General features: G+C 38.6%; 1 protein-coding gene across 15 annotated transcripts in view; it reads right to left on the bottom strand.

Annotated features, from left to right (window-relative positions):
- Positions 1–338: 338 nt before the first annotated feature.
- Positions 339–22678, bottom strand: part of PTPRK (protein tyrosine phosphatase receptor type K) — a 415801-nt gene continuing 393461 nt past the window's right edge. For 10 of the 15 annotated variants that reach the window (XM_052784282.1, XM_052784278.1, XM_052784281.1 and 7 more), the window contains 15 exons: positions 22360–22447; positions 21469–21545; positions 21257–21274; positions 18790–18826; positions 16968–17065; positions 16122–16238; positions 15218–15372; positions 13981–14116; positions 11967–12116; positions 11222–11395; positions 8063–8194; positions 7706–7831; positions 5584–5747; positions 4153–4288; positions 339–1611 (listed from right to left, as the gene is read on the bottom strand). In XM_052784282.1, the coding sequence (XP_052640242.1) occupies positions 1558–1611; positions 4153–4288; positions 5584–5747; positions 7706–7831; positions 8063–8194; positions 11222–11395; positions 11967–12116; positions 13981–14116; positions 15218–15372; positions 16122–16238; positions 16968–17065; positions 18790–18826; positions 21257–21274; positions 21469–21545; positions 22360–22447 (1662 nt within the window). In that variant the 3' untranslated portion in view covers positions 339–1557. The remainder of the gene's footprint in view (positions 1612–4152; positions 4289–5583; positions 5748–7705; positions 7832–8062; positions 8195–11221; positions 11396–11966; positions 12117–13980; positions 14117–15217; positions 15373–16121; positions 16239–16967; positions 17066–18789; positions 18827–21256; positions 21275–21468; positions 21546–22359; positions 22448–22678) is intronic. The other 5 variants (XM_052784293.1, XM_052784280.1, XM_052784292.1 and 2 more) reach the window with 1 other exon arrangement.

Below are 22678 nucleotides of genomic sequence, written 5' to 3' on the forward strand. Positions count from 1 at the left end.
TCAAATACTCCCTGAAACACAGAGGTGAAAAAGAATATAATTTCCTTTTGAGACTTTCTTTATGCAAATACATCGGTCTTCCGGACAAGAATGACTCCTTAACAAGGACAGTAAGTGAGAGGGTACCAAAATAGGAAATAATATAAAATAATCTTTAAATAAAAGTTTAATTCACTCTTACTTTACAGATTATTTAAAAGCACCTTATCATTTTAGTGTCAGTTCTAAAAAAGACCAACAAGAGACTGGAATGATTTTAGCTGGTAAAATACAGGAAACCTTGTGAACAAATGGATACAAGCTAAGCGAAAGCACAGTAATATTCTGTACACCACAACTATAATCAGAATCTGGCATTGGTTTATTCAAATTTTGCTTTCTTGGAAGCAAAGCTTACATGTTCGTAAACATCAAAATAAACATTGCTTAATTTTACAGTTTGCTAAACAAATACTTTTTTACCCTGAAGGGCATATGCAGAGCCATCTATTTGTCTGGCAGTTCTCCTGTTGACCTGTGCTTCAATATTTTTTTAAACAACTGGTTTTCTTACAATTTTAAGGGTGCTTAAAAATTTCTTCCAATATTGTGCAAGCCATAGGCAAGGCCATTTTGATCTGTGCCCTTCCTTACATAGTTTTTTGATCAGTAATTAACTAATGCAACTGTGAAAAACTATACATTTTCAGGAAAATGTTTTGATTTTGGTCCTGTAGTTAAAGACCTTCTATAACAGAGTTGTTTACATGGATTTGAATCACAAGCATGTACACAACAAAACCACTATACCAATGTTTCTTGGTCTATGCATAAAAAGTATGTATTCTACTTACACTAAAACATACAAAAAATAAACTACAAAAATTGTTTACACTTGATTTCAGCAAAAAAAGCTTTCTTCAAGAAAAATGATTCTTCTTTTTTCAGCCATCAAAAAAGGAATGCAAGTAAACAATAAATACATGTGCTTTCTCCATATAGACATATTTACACTTGAGTCTTTGGCTTATGTTTAAGTTTCTTTATAAAGATCTTTACGTGATCCAGCCATCATTGCACATTAAAACAAAATAAGCCAGGTTTTTTTTACTATATATAATATATATATGCAACACTTGAAACGTATAAAGAATGAACCTTACTATCAATTTGCACTGTTATTGTACTTTAACAATGTATCAAAAGAAAAAAAAGAAAAATTAATACCATATAGGAAATATTGATACATGCAACAGATGGTCGCTCTACTGTAATTGAGAGACGGCTGCATATACAAACACTGAAAAGTCCTATTTTGGGCAAATCTCTTCTGACTCTGGTTTTCATTAAATAGTATTTATGTGGCACTAAATGCTGATACTGTATACAAGCATAGAAACAGATTAAGTTCTTTTATTAAGATACACAACTTCATAAGAAAAATACTTTGCATTTAAAATTTAAAATCCCTCCCACCCCCCTCTTCCCCTAAAATCTTTCTTCACAGGATCAAGAACTGTTGTCAAAACAGCTTATTGAGATTCATGTATTTGGTGAACTTTGTCACATCCATTCTGACTAAGAGGATTCCAAGTACTCCAGCGCAACATCGTAGCAGAAGCGATATTGCTCCTTTAAGGGGAAAGAGGGAAAAAAAAAAAAGTTAAATTAAGATTCTAAAGTATTAGCAGCAATATCTACAAACAAGAACAGTCTTTGCTAACTACTGTGCAATTTTAACTTCAAGCCTGACATGTTTGGGTTTTCTTTTTTTTTTTCCCCTACTACTCAAGTATATTACTAGTTCTGATTTAAAAACTCACCCTAACCAATGAACTGGAAAAAAAACCTGACCATGAAATGCAATGATTTGCTTCTCTGATTTTTTCAGCTTCTGAACTGTTTTATCAAACATGAAAAGTTCTCCTATCAGTCAGAGCATTCTTGCAGTGAAAGCACCTCGACTTTGATATACCATTTACATTTAAGTTAGCTGATACTGAGCAGTTAACCAGTGTCTGCTGCTTGGACAGCCAGGGAATGGCTCAGGAATACCGAGCTGTGACACAAAGCTGCTCTGGGCTCACAGCCCATTTGTACAGTTGTGTCGATGTAATGTCCAAGAGATCAGATGCACATTTAAAAGGGAAGTTCAAGCTCAAAATTTCATCTTGGTTAGTATTTCTCCTTAACAAGGCTTCTGTTCAGAGCTGATACTGGGGGAGAGGGAGGAGGAAGAAGAGAGGAGAAGGCAAGAAGAAGAAGAAAAACCAAGGAAATGAATTCAATCTCTATTGTCCTTGCAACCTAACAAAACAAATCTGCTTTTGTGATGTATTTTTGTTTGCAAAGGAAGCCCGCGTGATCCATTAGCAGGAAGCGGTGGGGATATCTTAAAGCCCTTATTGCGCTGCTCATTTTTGTTATCTGATCATGTTGCTGAATGTAGGGCACATGACAGTGTTACATATTGGTTTTCCTGGTTTGTTTTCTAACTAACGACTCAACAGCTGCTGCTGCTCAAGAGTTCTGAATAAAAACCCACACAACAGAAATACATAACTACGGAAATTCAGTAACTGCAGATTAAAGCTACAATGGAATTCAGGACTATTTTGAAACGAAATATAAATTTACAGGCCATTATCAGAAACACACACCATCTACCTTGGCCTCCCTTTACAGTGACACAAGTAATTTTCCATGTGATCTAACCTGTTTTCTTCACAGCAGTGAACTGAAATCCAGGCAGCAATTCAGTATGTTGTGTCTCAGACATCTATGGCACAGCAAACTGCAAAGTATTTGCGGCAAAACCGACAATACCTAGCCCAATGTCACTACTGCTACAGGATGCTCTGTCTGTTAAAATTTTAACCATTTTCTTAATTTATGTGGTGGCAAGGGATGGAAGTGATGCACAATAATTAAGCAAATCATGCCACAGAAGCTACTTGATACTAAGCAAACAGTGACACCTGGAAAAAAGGGCAATATGGGAAGAGGCAGTTACAGCCATTTTGCTCAATATGCAAGTTCAGAAGGTCAGAAGCAATTTTCGCTATGCATAAACTGTAAAATGTTTTTAATTTCAATTGGCATCCCTGATTTTTATGCAGTAGGCAGCCATCTGGCTGAAAACTGACACTGGCTGCTGGCAGTGTGAGAGTCAAATGGCAGAAACTCCCAAACACTGTCTAACCTGCTTTCACATTCACCTACAGGAACGAAAAAAATCCACTTGGGAGAATTTTTATAAGGACTTTCCACAATGTTCAGTTTTTGTGACTGAAGTGATCACATGGATGGATATGCACTCATACTGTATACATAAAGACTCACCAGAAGAGCGAAGGTTATTTTGAGTTCTGGCAATGTACATACAAATATTTAGTCTTGTGGTTTTGATAATTCAGGCTCATACTGTTTATATTAGTTTATTGTTTATATTGTTTATTATTTAGGTTAACAGTTGGACTCAATCATCCTAAGGATCTTTTCCAACCCAAATGATTCTATGATTCTGTATCTTCATTTCCAACATACCAGATCCAAGTCTTTGATTTTAAAGTTCTGAGGTATCATTTTGACTACTACAAACCCAAGTAACAAACATTACCATTATTCAATACAGCTTCCAAAGCAGCAGTTGTTATTAAGAAGCAAAATATTTACATCTCCAGCTACTAATCTAGACCTTACAGCTTATTCCTACCAAGAAGAAATACCTTGCTCCGTAAAATGTCAAGACAGTTTGTATGAGCACAACACACTGCAACTTCTCTTCAAATAGACCAGGTTATCTTGGGAGATTAAAGTGCCTTCTGTTAACTCAGAAAGTTATCTGTGAAAACCACGGTACCACTACAAGAAAAGTAGCGTAAATGCTTAGCCTGCCCTCATGATGCTAACTTGTGTGTACACTCAATAAATTTCCACCACAGAATGTAACGTTACCCAACCTTACGTTCATGCCAAGAATCAGACCAGCCTCTGCTCAGTCTATACTACAAGGGGAGGAGCCCAAGACCCAAACCCCACGTCCCTTTCTTCTTGTGGCCCAACACAGGTTTGCTCTGTTTTGTGAGCACAGGACTGAGAACGCAGCTCACACAACAAGAGAGCCTCCGGCTCCCTGGTTGTTTGCAGTAACCCCGATGGGCTGGTGCTTACCGGAGTTTCTACCATGTTGGGCTTACTGTTCCGCAAAGTCTTCACGGCATGGAAAACGTCCACCACGTTCTGCCTTTTTACCATCTCAACCACAATGCCAATGGCACAGAACATCCCACTCCGGCCACCGCCATTTCTGTACACAAGGAAAAGAGCTGGTTAAATGTTGCTACTGTGTAAGAGAGCATCCAAAACACATTTCTGTTCTTTCACTCTTTAAGCATGAGTGATTCATGAGCCCCACAGGGAGAGCAGGCTTTAGCAATCTCCTTGCAGCTCCAGTGGGTTTGGTCTGAGACATTTTCTGTTTCTGACCTTCCTCTCAATTACTTCTTTTGAATTCTGCCCTTACAGCCAACCATGCTGCCCAGCTATGCTACAGCCTAATTTACATAGGCATTAGAAAAAAACCCCTAAGTTCAATGGCAAGTACAATGTTAGAAATTAAAAACCAGGTTCAATGGCAAGTACAACATTTTCCATTTAGTTCTGGAAAGAGACTCACTTAAATTATCTTATGGTATGAGGATTATCTAGCCAGAGTAATGCCAAGGCATCACTGATTCGATACCTTGTTGACCTTTGGGGATACTTCTGAACTATTTTAATCTTCATTTCAAAGAAATTACGGTAGGTGCTTCTTCCTCTTAAGTTTAAATTAGCCAGAAAGTTCCACGGATAATGAGGAGGGGTGGGCAGAAAGGGGCCACAAGTTAATTATGAACATTTTAACAGAAGCCTTTTTTTAAAAGTAAGGAAGAATGCATAATTCAATTTCTAAGTTTTAAACTTTATATTTAAATAAGGTAGGAGAGAGATTGGTCATTCTCTTAGGGTCATTTTTCTTAGGGAGAAAAAGATGCTGCCTTTTCAACCCACCCCCAAACCAGCTCCCATTTAAATATCAGGCTCAGATAAGCAGCCAGCGGTCATTTACCAACAATAGTTTTAGGATCACCTACTGTATTATAGAACTTTTCTCTGATTTCATAGATCCACAGCTTTCAGTCTAAAACCCTCAAAATATAGTAAGCCGCCCGGAAAAAACGCAACAGACGATATGCAAGAGATACACAAAAAATAACCATTTGGCACACAGCATAAAAGACTTCCTTACTGAAACCGTACAGAAGAAATTGGTCTGTACATATTTTGTACCAGGAAAACATGCTATTATGTACAGATGGAGACAATACACATCATGTTCAAAATACTCATTCCCATGGTACCTTGACCTGACAGAGACAAGTCTGAAAGTTGACCAAAAGCCAACATACAGTACCAGTGGTACTTTTTTTTTTTTTTTAAACAAGAGAAACAAGGGCATGTGCAAAAGAATGTTGCCATAAGAATATACTTGAACTTAAAACAAGAACTAATTTATAAGCATTTATTTGAAAAGAGCAATTTGACTTTCTCCCAATTACTCACAGGCAATGGATGATGGTCCGGCCCTCCCCTTCTTCACATTCCTCTTGCCATTTTTCAACCTGGAGAATTAACTTCAAGAAGGATCTCTTGGAAGCTGGTACATCTCTGTGAGAAGCCCATCCCAAATACTGGAATTGCTGCACCATCAGATAGCCTTCTTGTGGCTGAGGGAAACCAAAGAGCTTTAGGTCAATATGGCACCTTTACATCTTGGTTTAGAAAACCAAAATATAAAACTAACATGAAACCTAAGTGTTTACATTGTGGACAAATTCTAACATGTATATACATTGCATGGAAGGGTCTCCATTAATTTGTATCACTTGAGCTCAAGGAAGATGTCAAAAAAGAAAAAAAATAAAGGAACTACATTGAAGACAACATCACAGTTTATCAATCACTAATGTAACCTATCCTGACTTCTTGTAATTGGACAAATTGCCTAGATTCTACGTGTCAAGGGGTTTTATCCTTAACATCAATAATCAATTTAAAACATCACTGTTAAATTCTTAGACCTACAGAAATGAAGAGACTTACACCTTTGGCTCCCACACATGAACTGACCCAGTTATAAATAAACAACAAGTAATATAGGTGCACAAATATGACTCTTTTCCTTGAAGTCTTCCCTTTTTGCTGGACTATGATAATCATGAGAGCCTTGCTGCCAGTCTCTGAGCCTTCCATGTGCTAGATGTTACACAGGGAGAGCTTGAATAGAATTAGACTGTCACAAGAAAGGCCTCAATAATTGGAAGAATAAATAGTCTATTCAGTTTCCTGGAGCTGAAGAAGACAAAAAGGAGTAGGAATGTGGATTTTAGAAAAGGAAGAACAGAGCAGAGAGATATTTAGAAGCAAGATGTAAAGGTGAAAAGGCATGGGAGACAAAGAGAAGTAGAGGAGTAGAAAATCAAAAACATCATAAGAAAGAAGAAATGGAAAAAGTGAAAATAAGAAATGAACCAAAACAAAAGAGGAAGTCTAAAAATACAACAAAAAAAGCGTTAGTGCGTAATATTTGCCAGTGTGCCTACACCTTAGCTTCCTGTAGTTTCCAAACAAGGTATGAAGAGCTGAAAATGTTTTTCTTAGCTCTGAATATAAGCAAAATAAAAGTTTGGATAAAATACTGGCCACATGCAAACTCTGCACTTTGAAAAATGAAAATGTGACCAAAATAAAAGAAAAAATAAATCTTTGTACACACAGTAATGTTTTCTCCACAGCTATTCTTCGACATTAATGAAAGTTAAATGTATACTCCAAGTAGCAATTGGTGGTGCATAAGTTCAGTATTGCATGAACGATACAAAGTAGGAATGGTAAGTAAAATAGGGACTGATGGTTAACTGTACATATATCGGTGGCACAAACATCTGTAACTCTTTACGTGTAGGCAACATAAATAAGTGATTTATAGAGGTAAGCTAAAGGAGGAGACACTGCATGGCAAAGAGGGTTTGAGAAGATGCTGCGATAGTGTGAAACACTATGGGACAGCAAAAAGACAAGGTGGTGTAAGGTGTGAAGGAGCCAACAAGAATGCAAGACTGGCACTGCTACAGAAGTTGAGAAAAAGATGATAAATGTAGGTCGAGGTGCAGTGGTGCAGAACCCTTCAGAGGCAGAGGAGCTTTCAGAGTTTTTTCACACCCCGCTTTGCTGGGTGCCACCATCCTCCTTTTATGTTGTGGTTCTCGCATCTTCGGCTGACAAGGTGCTGGTTGCATAACCAGCCTCAGCCCTCCTCTTCCTTATTCACCATGGAAAACGTCTTACAGAAGCTATGAATGAAATACCTGTCACTACCTGTTCATTACAGGGATATTTCTTTCACTGTACACCAAACAAAAAGAATACTTCTCATACATCTTCTGCTCATCAGGGAGCATGCCACAGAACAACAGTCATTCACCTTACTGCTCCCCCTGCTTAGTGTGTAGCTATAGAAAAGTACTAGAAATAAGTATTAGATACCGATGCTTGACTGACTCTTTTCTGGGTAATGTCTTAAGAACATTAGCATTTTACTATTACTCAAAATTAAAACCCACAAAAGCCTAGAGTGTTGAAAATGACATACCCTTCTGTTACATATTGTTACGATAATGCTTACTCTTGTTAGATTGCATATCCTGAAAATTCGGTTTATGACGTCACAGTCCACTGAACATGACATGCATTCTACTTGGATGGGACCATACCGCAGTATCCCTTCCTCGGGCCAGTATTGCGGGCAGCCCTGCACCAGAGCAAAACAGGCATAATTAAACGGTAAGTTACAACTTGAATGTTGCCTTATTCCACTGCAGACATCTCACCTAACCTTTCCTGAGCAGCTAGTGCTAATTAGTTGCTGTAAAGCAGAGAATAACTGTAAAGTCACTGCACTGCTCTACATTTTGATCATGTAGTGGATCCAGCGTGATTAAAGCATGCAACAGTACATGGAAAACTTGAGCCCCAAACTGACCTGTGCTAAGTCGACTTCATTTAACATCACAAGAGAAGTACAGCCGTAGTCATACACTAATCTCCAGAAATCTTTCACAGTGTTTGGTAAAGGATGTTGCGTGACAATAAAAGCTGCTGGCTGCCTATAGCTCTGTAAAGGCAAATGATTTTATTAGCACCGGTAGAGGAAGTGCTTAATAACTTCCACTCAAACACTGAAACAGAAAAAACATATAAATAGAACAAAGCTCCGACATCAATTACGCCAGATTTCACCAAAGCTGATGTTAAAAATACCTTACTGTCTCCACCAAGAACAAAGAGGTTACTCTGCTCCAGTCTGCCTTCTGCTTTGTTACAGGCCAAGCCCTGTTTCAGTTCAGATATGCATGGGGCACTGAAGATGGTCTTCAGGGCTCTGCTGAGCTGAGGCTCGGGCAACTCCGCTCCAGGCACTGTGTCCAGGAGACTGAGCAGGAAACCTTCTCCCCGAGTTGCAGAGAGGGGTGCAGAGGTCTCAGAAGGTCACCCCATCCGCAGCAGGTTACACGTGAGCTCTGTGACTGAATCGAGGACTAAGCTCAATCCCAAATTCTCCTTCAGTGCCGCAGCCACAGGGTCACCCATGGAACTGACCTTCAGGATTACCGGGGCCCATTTCCGGCAGAAAGCAGAAGTTAAACAGCAACATACTATTTCCTCTCATGGCAGCAGATTCCATTTTCTGTATGCTGCGTTATACACAGCTGCAAATAGGGACTTCCAGCTTTGCATAGCTTAGCTGAGATGCAGCTAATAGAGAGGAGCTAATTCCTTGCAGCACATGTATTACAAGCAGCAAGCAGAAGAGGAGAGATCCGAAGTTTTTTGCAGGCAATTTGTAACTATGCACGGAAGAGTTCTGCAGTGAAGGAATACAGATATGAACTGGCAAGGAAGCACTGACAGGTTAATCTGAGAAACAGAGTAAGATGGTGAATAGTCTTGTAGGCGGATGGGATGGTAAGTCACCAGTTTGAAGATGAAGTGCTGGGACAGCTGTATGCAACACAGAGATCCCTCTGTTTAGCACCCATGCTGGTACCAAAAGCAGTTTGGCTGGTTTTTTACTGAAATAAATAGAGTAAGTTAACCTAGGAGAAAGACCCGGTAGGGTAGCTAAACCACTTTTGGTATGGAAGCTTGCTTGTTTGAAGGTTCATATGAGGGATCTTCATGTGCAATATATTGATATACCCTCAAAGATCATAGTGTGAGGCCCAGAAGGAAAAAATACAATTCTTTTCACTCTTCTACTTGCTGTAAATTGTGAAGATAACAAATTAATGTCTTTAGCATCAGTACTTATTTGACAAAAGAATAAGGAGGCTGACAATTTTTTTATCTATATTTGCTATCTTTTTCTAATGCAGGAAGTATATTGGGGTAGTAGCAGCTCATGTCCTACTTCCTAGACCTGCCCAGTGAGCAAACAGGAACAACCAATATCGATTATTCCCTTGTATTTTTAAGAAATAAAATATGTACTAGCTGATATTTTCCTAGTCCTCTTCCCCATAATTTCTAGTCTTTCCCGGAGATGAGAGAACGTACTGAGTCTGAGATGATCAGATTTTCAAAAAAACCAGGCAGGAGATCTGCTGTCACACAGGGAAGCAGACACTTTCTTGTGGGAACACAGGGACAAGTACATTGTGGAAAGGGGAAAGTTTCCATTTCTGTTTTGCTATCAAAAGTCCCCTTTCCTTGCCCAGCAGTGGGGTTCCCCTCTCTGAATAAATCAGTCTTAAAAAAAACAACCAAGAGAAAGGGCAAGAAAAAGCTTTTATTACCCAAAGTTTTAACCCTGTACTTATAGCCTTGTTATATGTCTTCATTGTAATATATTACTTTTTTTCCTGCTGCTTTTTTCTTTTTATTACTACCATTTCTGTCTTTCCTTACTTGTCTCTGATTGCTCATCCATTAATACATTGCTTGGTTCCTGTCCCTGTTTGCCACACACTGTTACACACTCAGAGTCCTCCTGCCACCCAGCCGTTCAGCCTGCGTTGTCTTCCTTTCTCCCCAGACCACACTCCTCTATGCAGCTGTGTTGGTTGGTCCATAGCACATCAATTTTATCCAGGTGCTTAACATAATTTTAACTGCAATTCTAAACAATTTTGGTTGCTACCAAAATTCTGCTCACTGCTCTAATTCATCCGTTCAGCCCCAGTGACTCCCTAATATATTGGTCTCACATGTGCTACTCCTCTTTTTTTTTCTGGCACAATAGCTAATTGTGAGATTAAGGACTGCATTTTGCTAGCAGTTCAAATGTTTCCTGCACTAGCTCAGGCAGAACTCTGGGATGACTATACCATTCAGTCCTGATGCCTTCTGCTGCTATTTGCCATTTTATTCCAGCATCTCTTCTTGACACCACAGTTTCTGACAGCACTTCATTTTTGAGGAAGGGGAGATGCTCCTGGAAATCAGGCCACTTATTTAAGTATTTACTGTAAAGGTGGTTTTAGGGCCCTAACTTTGGAAATGCTAATGGCAGGCACAGGCAGGTATCTGACAGCACATATGATGAACTGCTTTATCGATCAGACACCTATGAGCAGGTTCACCTCCATTTTCTCCATTAATTCACCTTTTCCCCTGACAATACTTCTGTCACTCAAACTTCAACTTTAAAGAGCTGCAACTCAAAATATGAATGAACAACAAAACCCCCAACGCTATGCCCAAACATGCCAAAGACAATTTTTTTCCTTCTTCCCCTGTCTCTCCTGCCTCAATATACATAGCCTTTTTTATAAAATAGCGACAGTAACCTCAGGTTCAGGTAGGTAATATTTACTTCCTGACAAACAGCAGATTCTTGAGATCCTGCTGAGATTTGAGATTTGGAGGTCTGGAGACTAGAGCTTTATATAATGCTGTTGAAATGGCAAAATTTCCAGTGGGTCCCACAAGGATGCAAAAGACTAAAGATAACAAACCTTCTGAACAAGCAACACAAGCTGGTGGGGTTTCTTACCCATTCCCCCCACCCCTCTTTGTTAGGACTGGTTTACCGGGCATTGCAGTAAGAAAGAACTACCCTTTCTTAAACCAGCAAGTGCTCTCTCTCATATTACACAGCTTTTTGTGGCACACTACGCAGACAAAGAAGATAGTCTCTTACGTCCATAAGAGCAGCATTGATGTAGTTGCTGCTTTCCCCATCAATAGTAATTAAGAAAGGCAGACATCTGTCAGGTGGCAGCATATCCATGAAGCGGTTCTTGTCGTGGTTCCTTGGCAAGCAGGCTATGCTGCAGTCCTCCGCTTGTAGGCGAGGGGTCACAGAATTCAGGGTCTAACGGAGAGAGGACGCTCGCTTTAGCATGCTGAACTAACAGACAATAGACTCGAGATTCCCCAAGTTTTAATTTAAAATATTGCAATATGGGAAAATGTGAGGCATTAGCAAGAAGACATTAGCAAATAAGAGCTCCTCTCTATTTGATGGACATGCTGGGGCTTTTCAAGGAGGTTTAAGCTGCATGTGTAAAAGGCGCTCCGTGTACCACTCAACAGATTCTGCATGACACCATCCCCTCCAAAGGGAATAAACTAAAGAAGATCCTTTGGAGCCCTAAAGAGCTACACCTTAGCTGTGCAAATGCAAGCCAAAACTCTCTGTGGTTCCTAGTCAGTACTCTTTATTCCAGACAGATATTTACTGCAATTTTATTCAAAGGAGGATATTCCATATTTAAAATAACTTTGCAAAGCACATAAACATGGGTACTTTATTTCGTGGACTAAAAGTAAGGGACCAAATGCTATAAACGTGATACAAAAGCCCTTTCCCTTAAAATAAATTAAATGTATCTAGAGGCAAAAAAATTGTTGTCACATGAAGAGTTAGTAGGAACCGCAAATACCTGAAACTCATCTTTGAGATGCGAAGAGTTTGTCTGAGAGTCTATTCTAATCATATCAAAATAAGCAGCTTTGAATTCGCAGACAGGAATGGCAGTTTCTCCACATAGGCAAGCTTCTAGAATGGCATCATGAATAAAGATGTACTGCTCCTACCAAATTAGGCAAAGAAACAAAAATTATAGCCATTTAAAAACAACAGATCTTTCCTTCTTTTAGGATAAACAGATCTCCTGCACACTGTAAAACTCATTCAAGGTAGTGTCCATCAATCCATTAAATAACGTTTTAGTACAAACACAATCTTGTCCTAATTGGGATGCAGTTAACCAGGATGTTTTCTTCAGAACTAATTTAAATTCAGTAAAACTTAACAGAACAGGCATAGCAATTTATTTAATGGGAGGTTTTCAGTTTTCTTGCAGTGCTTGTGGGTTTCTGTGTATATGCCAGTGACTTGTTGGCTTTACTCATTTTGTTTTTTTAAAAATAGCTTTCAGTCTTATAATACTAGCAGAAAGTGTAAATTGCTTCAAGCACTGCTAGTGTGATTAGCAATTATTTGGCACGCTGCATTCTCCTTATGCGTGTGCAAGCTAGTACACCAATTGTCTGAGAGTGGCTCGAGGCCAGTAATAAATTCAAGTGTGTCCCACCAGAAACAGCATTTCTTACTGGTTTTTCTTCTGACTTGCCCTGAGATATCCTGAGTCCTAGACAACTGCATTACTATTTCAATCAGGCCTCCTGTCAATTTTTACACAATGCCTATTATATTTACTCACCCTGAGAGTAATAGATGTAAATCATGTCTATACAGCAAAGTGCTAGAACTGTGCCAGCCTCACCTAGCTATTGTGGATACCAATGAGCTTATTAACAGCACAAACTTTAACGTGTGCCTGTAACAAGAGCACGTGTCCAGGGACCATGGTCGTATTCTGGCTCTACAGCCTATGCTGCCTTACCCACATAGCTACGGAGCTATTGCCATCTCTGTTTTCTAGATGACCATCACAAGAACTTGCTGCAATTACAGCTTTATTTTGCTGCATAAGTATGAACCTCTGAGAGATGATGAGAGGTAAGAGGCAAAAGGGAGAGAAAGAGAAAGGAACAGCAGTAGGGGTGTTAATTCACATGCAAGAGCAGATTAAACTGGGATGGTTGAAGCAGTCACACTGAAACATTCCACCCCACACACATCCCAAAGTCCCTGTAGGGGGTAGTTGAGCGAGAATATTTGTTCAACTGCCACAGGTTGCAGCATGGAATAAAACCTGCAACAAATTACCTTGATATGCCTGGCTGCCAACTGCAGAGATTTGCACGTGGTCACAGGTGAGATGTCCACATAGAGGACAGGAGAGAGAAGTGGCAAAGCACTTCAGGTAACCTGTCTTAATACAAATCAATAACCTATGTTTCTGTGGAAGCTCAGTGATACTCAGGTAGCAGAATGGGAGCTGTTATAGGTTTGTCATTACGGCAATGGTTTTACTGTGGAGTTGCTGAAGGCATGACAAAAGACAAAAAAGGTAGAAAAGGAAAAAGGCTTGGCAATGAGGTTAATAAAGCAAATAAAAACAGAGTTGAAAAGGGAAAGTTAAATGGACATAAAGTTCCACAGGTAAGTCAAATTATGGATAAAGTGATTGGAGATGGTCTAAAACCAGTGGCAACCTGCTGAAATTCCAACTTTGGGTTCCTGGAATTGCTAATACCAGAGCTGGGGAGAGACGTGCCAGACAGGCCTACTGTAGGATCTTCCCTAAAAAATCCTCCTTGCTTTCCTTTTGTTACAAAGTTAGGTGGGCACTTGCTTGTGTGAAGACTGAAAGAGCTGGCAGGTTTGTTCCACCATCCTGGTTCTGGGAGCTGTTTGCATTGAGCAATGCTCCACAATGGAGATAACCCCTCAAGAGGGCCACTGCCTGCTCTTTTCAGAGTAACAGTGAAGGTCTGACCTAGCATATTTCAGAAAGCATCAGGTGCTTCGAAGGTGAACTGCCGTACCTCTGTCTGTACCATGTTGATGCGACGGGACCTTAAGGCTTTGACACAGTTGTAGATATCCACAACACCTTCTCTTTCTGCCATATCTAACATGATATCGATCACAATATAACATCCTGTCCGTCCAGCACCAGCACTAAAAAGAATCAGTAAATACTGTTAGGAATAGCCCCACGAAAACACCTACAAGCTCTATAAACCCACTACTGAAAGCATTTTTATAAAATCATTCAGTTCTTTCATCATAACCACTACCTAATTTTTATCTTCTCTCCCTCTCTTCATAATGTCCTTTAAATCTTTTGATGTGGCCAAAACAACCTTCTTCCATGAGATTTGATCCACTAAGTAACAGAAGAAAAAAATTTGTTTCCTCCTTTTATCACCCAGATCAATACTTAAAGTAAAAAAGAAAAGTTAGTTAAACTGAAATCTGGAGTATGATTAAGCTCATGCACTTCAAAATATGACAAATCTTGGTTTTGTTTAATAAGACTAATGATGAAAAGTGATATATTACAATAAGAAACTCAAGTGTATGTTTTACCAGCCAAGCTCTAAGCTAGTTCAGGCAGCACACCTAACAGTATCCAGAAGAATCTCTCTTGATTTTTTTTGGTTTTATACAAAGCTACAGGCAGTTTTTGCACAGTGAATTCTTAGAAACTCTAAAGGCTGAGTAACATTCTACAGAATGTAATTAAACATTTGATGGTGCCAAAAGAAAATTCTATTTGTCAAAGGACTGTGTCCCAACAACACAAACCCTGCAAAACTTGCACAGGAAAAACAACATTCTGTATTTGTTGCCATTAACCTCATTCCATCTTCCTTTGTCTACTTGTTTACTTTGATTTAAATTAATAATCTGTTCAGATATTATATGCAACACCAAGCTATCAAAGCAGCTGTATCGACACTTATTCTTGAATGCTGTCACAAAATTGTTGTAGACTACCTAAAATGATAGCCTGAAGTATCATATGATTTAGCTGTGCAGCTCTTTCAGGAAAAAGAAAATCTCTGGCTATTCTATTTAGGAAAAGTGTACTAGAATCCAGTTATTTCCAAACATTGCTGTAGACAACCAAATCCTACCACAGTGTGAATTAGGCAATTCAAAAAAGGAACAACAAAAACAAAACACTTCAAAATGATGGATGCTTCACAAGAGACTACTGTAAATAAACACATACACAGTTGTGGAAAAAAATCAATCTAACTCTTCTGTACACACCTGCAATGGACAACAATAGGCCCTGCACTAGGAGGGTTAGATAATTTGACTCTCCGTATAAAGGAAAGCAGGCCTGTGGCATTGTAAGGAACTCCATGATCTGGCCAGCCAGTGAAATGAAACTGTTTAACTTCACGGATTTCATTGTAGCCCCTCTGTAAAAGGGAAGAAAAAAAACAAAAAAACCCCATGGTTATGAAATTCAAAGTATTTCATAGACTAGATATTCTCTGACTCAAAAAACGATAGCACACACTGATAGAATCTACGTGCTGTTTTCATCGCTTCACCAATTTATTTACAGCAAAGGTCATATGAAGCTTAAAGATGTCATTGTTTTTTTTTCATTTTGAAGTTCGTACTTTTGCCATTAAGTATGCTAGTTTTCTCTCATTAGATTTTTTTTTATAGACTCAGATGCAATTTGCATCGATTTTCAGAGGTTTTGCTAATCAAGACAATGGCCTGCTACATTTACAGACAAGTATGATTTACCAGAAGACCACAACTGTATCACATAGATTGCATTCACAGAGTTTGTTCTCTAAGTGAGATTGACTCAGCGGCATTCAGGGCAGAGTGAATGGAGATGAATGACAGGCATGACTCATAACCCAGTACTTGAGCTCAGCTCAGAAGTGCGGCTACAGAGAAGAGGTGACTGTCAGAGAGGGGAGGGTAGCAGTCGACATTTCTGGGGAAATTCCAAATCCCACAGTGAGACGTGCGTTTGGATAGCGCTGATGCAATGCATTACTCCCACGGTGAAGTAAGGCTCACTGTAGACCTGCTAACCAGACAGAGGGATTTGGTATTGTACAGGAGCACACACAAGCATAGCCTCCTCCATACTCCTTGCTACCAGGAAACAGTATTTTGCCGAGCCCTTTCAAAATGTGCTCACCCTTCCCAGAGTGAAGGTCCTGACGACATACTCCGCAAGGGGCTCCATCTCTACGCAAGTCACTTTGAAGTCCCCATAAACTTCTGTGTCGTCAGGCCAGTACTTGTAACACTTGACCTAAATACAAAATGGAAACGCATTTTACACCAAATGAAAATAAAAGCTTGAGGATATGTTACTGCATGTACTGCATTACACCACATTTATTTCCAAAATGACCACGCACTCATGTGGCTTGTCATGGCTAATGGCTGTTCTGTCAAGTTAAGCACTAGCTACAAGGAGTTTCCACTGCTTTACACAGCTGTACTTAGATGCCAAATCCATTTCTAAATGAGCATTTATATTTTTTTTAGTGCTGAGCTATGGAATACATTTCCACTTACGTTAAACCAGGATGCATTTCATATCAGTAATCAAACTGTTGCAAGTAATCCCAGATACTTTATATTACTCCCTGAGGGATGTGCTACTGCTAAACTGTAAATACTTTGCTGATTTCTAGCCACTGCAATAGAAGCACATTTGCTCACTAGTTCACTTACTCTGCTCATTTGAGTGACAATATACAAATCCATTTTGCTGAAATATGAATTTTGGATTCAGACAATTTTTCACTACTCATGAAAGCAACATGGCATCAGTCTTCTTCAGAAGTTATCTTTGGTTTTACACAACACCGTAACTGCAACAATGTCTGGACTCTCCCCCTTCTCCTCCTCTCAGGATGCAGGGTTGTCCTTCACAAGACTCTTCCACATTCTGCTGAAGAATGTGCCTTGTGTCTTGTCAGCAGGTTTTTCTTTAGGCTTGTAGCATTAAAAGAAAAACAAAACAAAAACTTACTCTTCCAACTTCCACTAAATTTGTGACCATCACAACGCAAGCTGATTGTTCCTGCCATATCATTCTCCAGAAGTCATACACAGTCTCATGAACTGGACCTGTAAGAAAAAATTCCAGGTAATACTCTGCAAAAAACATGACAGTCAAAGCGAATGCTAAAAATAAAATCCAGTGCTTTTCAGAGCTGATACACACTTGCCTAAAGATGAAAGCTTCATGAAACCACATCATCATACCACCATGCAAGTTTCCAGACTACCTTGTTATTTCTAACCAACATTGAATCTTCTCAGCTTAACTGAATCACCACTTGAAAGAAATTAATAGCAGGTGTTTCACGTAGTGAAATGCCAGAAGTTGTTTGAAAACTACAAGGACACAGCAATGTGTGACTACATCTATAGTTACATTTCTAGGTTTGTTTTACATTTGCTAAATATAATGTGTTGAGTGTGAGTTTCTTCAGATGTTCACCGCAGACGTGCCCACACCGGAGTGAAGTATCAGTCAGGAGGGCCAGCGGTACAGATCCTGTGCATTTACCATCTAGCTCCCGGCAAAGTGCGCAAGCACAAGTAGGCGCTGAGCCATAAACTTCCCACTGAAGGGTATTTAAACTAACTTAACTACTTTTCTGTGAAGCAAATGAGAAGCATTTGTTTAAGCTTTGCCTCCTGCTCTGCTGCAGAGACAAGACACTTTCAGTTGAGTGACAGAGGCTTTTGCCCTGTTACAATCATCTCAGAAACAGCTCCCTGACCACAGTCCAGCAGTAGTATAAATATTACTCTATATAACGCACATGTGAAGACTCAACCATATTCCTTCATATGCTAGATTGAAGGCTGCATACTAAAGCAGCAATAAATTTTTGTGTCCTTTACACACTATTATGTGCAATGATTTACATAGTAAACCAGAAATAAAATACAAATGTAGACTTAACTGCCATAGAGAGACCTGTTTAGACAGCACTTACACAAAAATAAAAAAAACGTGGACAGAAATTTGAGCATCCTGCTTTAAAACAAGCCTTTAGTTTGTCTTTCCTGTGTGCAGCTACAATCATCTGAGGGCACAAATAACAGGGTACTTCCAGCCAGCTATCTGATTATACTCACAGATCAAATAATGACACATCTAAATCTAATTATTTTTACTTTAATTCATAGCCTCTGATATTTCAGTGCAATCTGTGACTAATCTATTTGTTTTTCCTCATTGTGAGGAGTTTTATCAGAAATACAAAATGAATAATTTCCATAGAAATTCAAATTTTTCCTCTAACTCTCCTTTTTATTAGCAGGTTGTTATATGATAAAGATTTCCCTCACTTCTTCCCACAAAGAGGCTTTGTCCTTCTCTGGCCTTACTTTACCCAGATTTTCTGAGAAAGCATTTAATTTATCATTACTATCTTCACCGTCTGCATCCTGGACTAAATCCTAGACAGAAAAATAATACATTGTAATATGGAAAGAAAAATGCCTCAAGGCAGGTTGAAACTGTTCTCTTCTCTGTCCACATGTCTCTCTTCTCTATTCATCTTCATAATTGGAAATCATGGTAGTAGCTTCTGACTTTATCAGCTGAAGTTATCACTGAAAGAGTTGCTCAATAGCTAATTAATATGATAAATTAGTGCAGTTTTTGCATTTATTCACATACCACCTGAACATGCTATGTTAATTTACCGTAACACAAGATGACAACTCACAATATTGGATATGCTTTATTTTCATCTGCTTCCATTTTACCAAAATACTGCTGGACACTACAGAAGAACACTTGTTTGGTTTGATTAATGCTGGCAGGTTCTTACCTTGGGTTGCAATGTAGTGACTTGGTCTCTGATATCCCTAAAACAGCAATATAAGTTGGTTTGAGTACCATATCACTAACAGAGAGCGGCAAATAAAAGCATAAGGGTACTACAGAATTCTTATCTCTACGTAACGTTTTCAGAACAACCCAATATTTAAGAGCAGCATGAAGCTCAAAACCTAAAAAAATGGTTAATACTGAAAAGGTTCGAATGACAACAGATAAAATGGAAATAAGAACATCTGACTTGAACAGACATTGTAGCGTACTGGGAAGGAGTATTCTAGATGGGTCCCTTGGGCCTAAAAATTAGTCCTCTACTGACATTATCTCCCCAGCTGAATACATTGGGGTGTTTATTTAAAATTTAGTAAAAATTGTCTTTGCCACCAGATTATCTCAATAGTTGATCTGTGTTCCCAACTTATCCAATATGAAAAAATCCACACCTTTTGTCTTCTTCTAAATAGAGAATTATTGTAAGGCACAAAGACGTATGTCTGTGAGCCATAACTAATGGGGACAGAGCTGCACGCTGTGGTGTGTGCCAAGAATCAAGGTCCTACTGCAGTGGAATCTTCTGCAAAATACTTTGTGCTACTGCACAAAGTGTGCACCAATTATACTGGACATGATACACCCAAGTATATACACATACATATATAGATAGATAGATAATCCTACACAACTAAGCCTTTCCAGGTAGCTGGGTCTATGCCAATGCTAGTGATACTGTAACAGCATTAATCGTCTACATGCAAACTACAAGACAAAGAGCTGCTGCTCTTGAGGAAATAATTCAGAATATATTTTGACCAGTGCCAGCAACATTAGCTACAAAGAGGAAGGAAACTTTAGTATTGCTGGTGAGAAGACAATACAGAATTTCACAATGTGCAAATGTTAAAGAAATAACTCCAATGATTTTCTAGGTTACAGTTTTATTAGGCCACTCGATTCAAGTATTGCATTACAGGGGAGCATGAGTCCTTGGATTCCTGGTATTCACAAGATGCTACTAAAGTGAAGGATTTCAATGTACCCAAGGAGTTTACATCCTTTTCCACAGACTGCTTCATTATCCTATCTAGAGTGAGAGCACCTTCCTCTGGGGCCTATGAAAAAACTTCTGAGTATCTTACTCTCGGCTTTACAAGAGAACAAGATTGCATCAGATGACTACAAAATTTCTCCTGGAGTCCTTAATATCAAGCCCCAGCTTCAAATTATGAAAGTAGAACCTGTGCTATACTGTTTTACACTCAGTAATGCTTTCCAGAAGAAGGTAAAAGTGTCATTTTAAAATTGCAAAGTACCAGTTTTAACTTGTAGCTTTCCTGTCTGGTTATAATGAGATTCAATTTACTCCTAAATAAGAGAAACAACATCCTCAAGGAACTGGAATTATTACAAATCCAGGAGAGTTTTCTTGTTTAAGGCCCCAGGCAAAATATCACTGGCCTAACGCTTCACAGAGATTCCCATGTTAAAATATCAAAATAAAAAGACAGCGATATACCTGGAGCTAAATCTTTACATCCTGGAAAGTCAAGAGGTTCTTAAATAATTTATCAACTAACAGTGGACAGGAAAAATTAATAAGGTGCAATTATAAAGAAAAGTAACCGAAGCCATGTATTTTAAAAACACTTGTACTAGCTATTTCAGTATCTTTCGAATTACTTTGGAATTACTTTGAATACAACCACTTGTTTATTCCTAAGGCATTAGTTAGATAAAAGTTATATTTTTTTAATGAAAACACCTGGCAGAATTTGTTCAAATTTCCTGTTTGTATCAGTTTTTAAAAATTTATAATTTAATTTGTATTTTAATCAAAATATGGAATTTCTAACTTTAGAGGTTTTCTGCAGAATCGAGGAAATTTCTACTACGTTAAAATATTTTTATATATATATATATGTTTGTGTATATACTCTGTATTACATAAATTAGCACCTCAAGACAAATGTCAGCTAAACATTGCTTGTCTAAATCGTTGTTAAAAACAAACAAACAAACAGCCTCCCCCCCACAAAAGGCCATCATCCCTCCCTTTTTGCCAAACATATCTTACAAATACTTCACAGGTACATTTTCAGACAACTACAGTACAGCGTACTATCCAGCTTTTCACATAAAAATGGGAAGGGGAAATGGAAAGCTAGCGGCCAAAATCATCATAAAAAAAAGTGAACAGCAAATGCTCTTTAACAGACAGGTTCACCAGAGTTATCTAACATTAATAATATTCAGAGCTATGTTAGAAGGATAAACTATCTTTTCAAAACGGGTACAAAAAATATTCACACAAAAGGAAATTTTTTAAAGGAACAGATGAAATAAATTAGATGAGGCATGCATAGTTATTGACTGATAAAAATAGAAGAGGAAAGTAATTAATAACAATATCTATATTAAATATTTACAATAGGATGCCGTTATTCACATATAGTGGTACTTACATCCCTGTACAGCCAAATCTACAGCCCAAACCAAAGTCAGATGTGAAAGAAAGCACAACAATGTCAGTGAGTACTAGGACGTAGAACAAGGAAAGTGTACATTTTGTTCTTAATAAAAGATAGCTTTCAATAAATTTGTAGGCATAACATGCAATAGTTTCACATAGAGAAGCTGGCAAATTGAGAGGGAGAAAGCTGTGCAATCCACTCACATCTATGTAGTTGGCATTAATGTAATCTGAAGATGGATCATCTTCAACAGGTTGCAAAATCACCCTGGAGTGGTCATCTGTAAAAACCAAGTGGTTACGGTGCCTTTTTGAAGTGTGATTTTTAAGTAAGGTATTATGGTAAGTCATCTAGAAAACCAAAATCAGCTGGCATAAGCACCTCACAATTTACAAGTCTTAAATAGTAACTGTTTACACAGAATTACAAAGAACCATTTTGAGTGAGGTCTCCAATTACTTCAAAAACATTCACTAAACTTCATTAAGTGTAGCTGAAAGGTATCAATCACAGTTACACATGGTTAAAAAAGACACAAAGAAACCAGGTTACTTGCTCAAAGTCCTTTCAACATCAGCTCCACTGATGGTAATCTAGAAAACCAAAAATCCTGATTACTGTTTCCTTACTTCCGACCCCAGCCTGCTTAAGTTCATATTGAGACATTAAAAAAAAAAACGAAGTCACAACATAGGGGTTAGCAATGCACTTGGGATTTGATGAAGAGGTAGATCTACCCATTCAGGGACTTCTCTGGTAGCTTCACTTCATTCCTGTGTGTTAAATTGCATTTGTAAAACAGTAACAAATTGTGAATTAACAGAATTAACATCCAAATGAGTGCTAGCTTGTTGCTGTTATATGCTTACCACAGCTTGCACAACAGAGATGCAAATGCAAAATTCAGCCTGAGTTATGAAAGGAAGAAAGTTGAACTGTAAAGGACAAAAAAAATGCTGGAAAAGGCACTGTCCTCCTTCTCTGCTTGGGGTATTAAGCAGCTATGGCACCAGAGACTTGTAAAGAGAGAGAGAACATGGCAAGAGTAACACATGACTACGGCTATTGCTCAGACCAAGCACACTAATACTCACATGCTATAATGTTTCCATAGCGGTTCTTTGTTCTGTTTTGATCCTTCTTAGCGACATCCCAAGAAGCTGACTGCCCCTCAAAGAAACTCTATAAATAAAAATGTTCCGAAAGAAAACATTCTGACCATTAATTTATCTCCAAAAATAACAGTTTAAAAGAACTGCCCTACCATAAAGTAAGCTCAGCTTTGCTCATCTGCTCTGGTCACCCATGGCAGTACCATCGTACAGAAATCTATCTAGAGAAGAAGGGAGGCTCTCTCCCTCTGACTGCTACAGGCCAATGGGCAAGTCATTGAGGGACTCCAGAGGGATTTCA

Source organism: Harpia harpyja, chromosome 4 (assembly GCF_026419915.1).
Source record: "Harpia harpyja isolate bHarHar1 chromosome 4, bHarHar1 primary haplotype, whole genome shotgun sequence".
Classification (NCBI taxonomy): Eukaryota; Metazoa; Chordata; class Aves; order Accipitriformes; family Accipitridae; genus Harpia; species Harpia harpyja.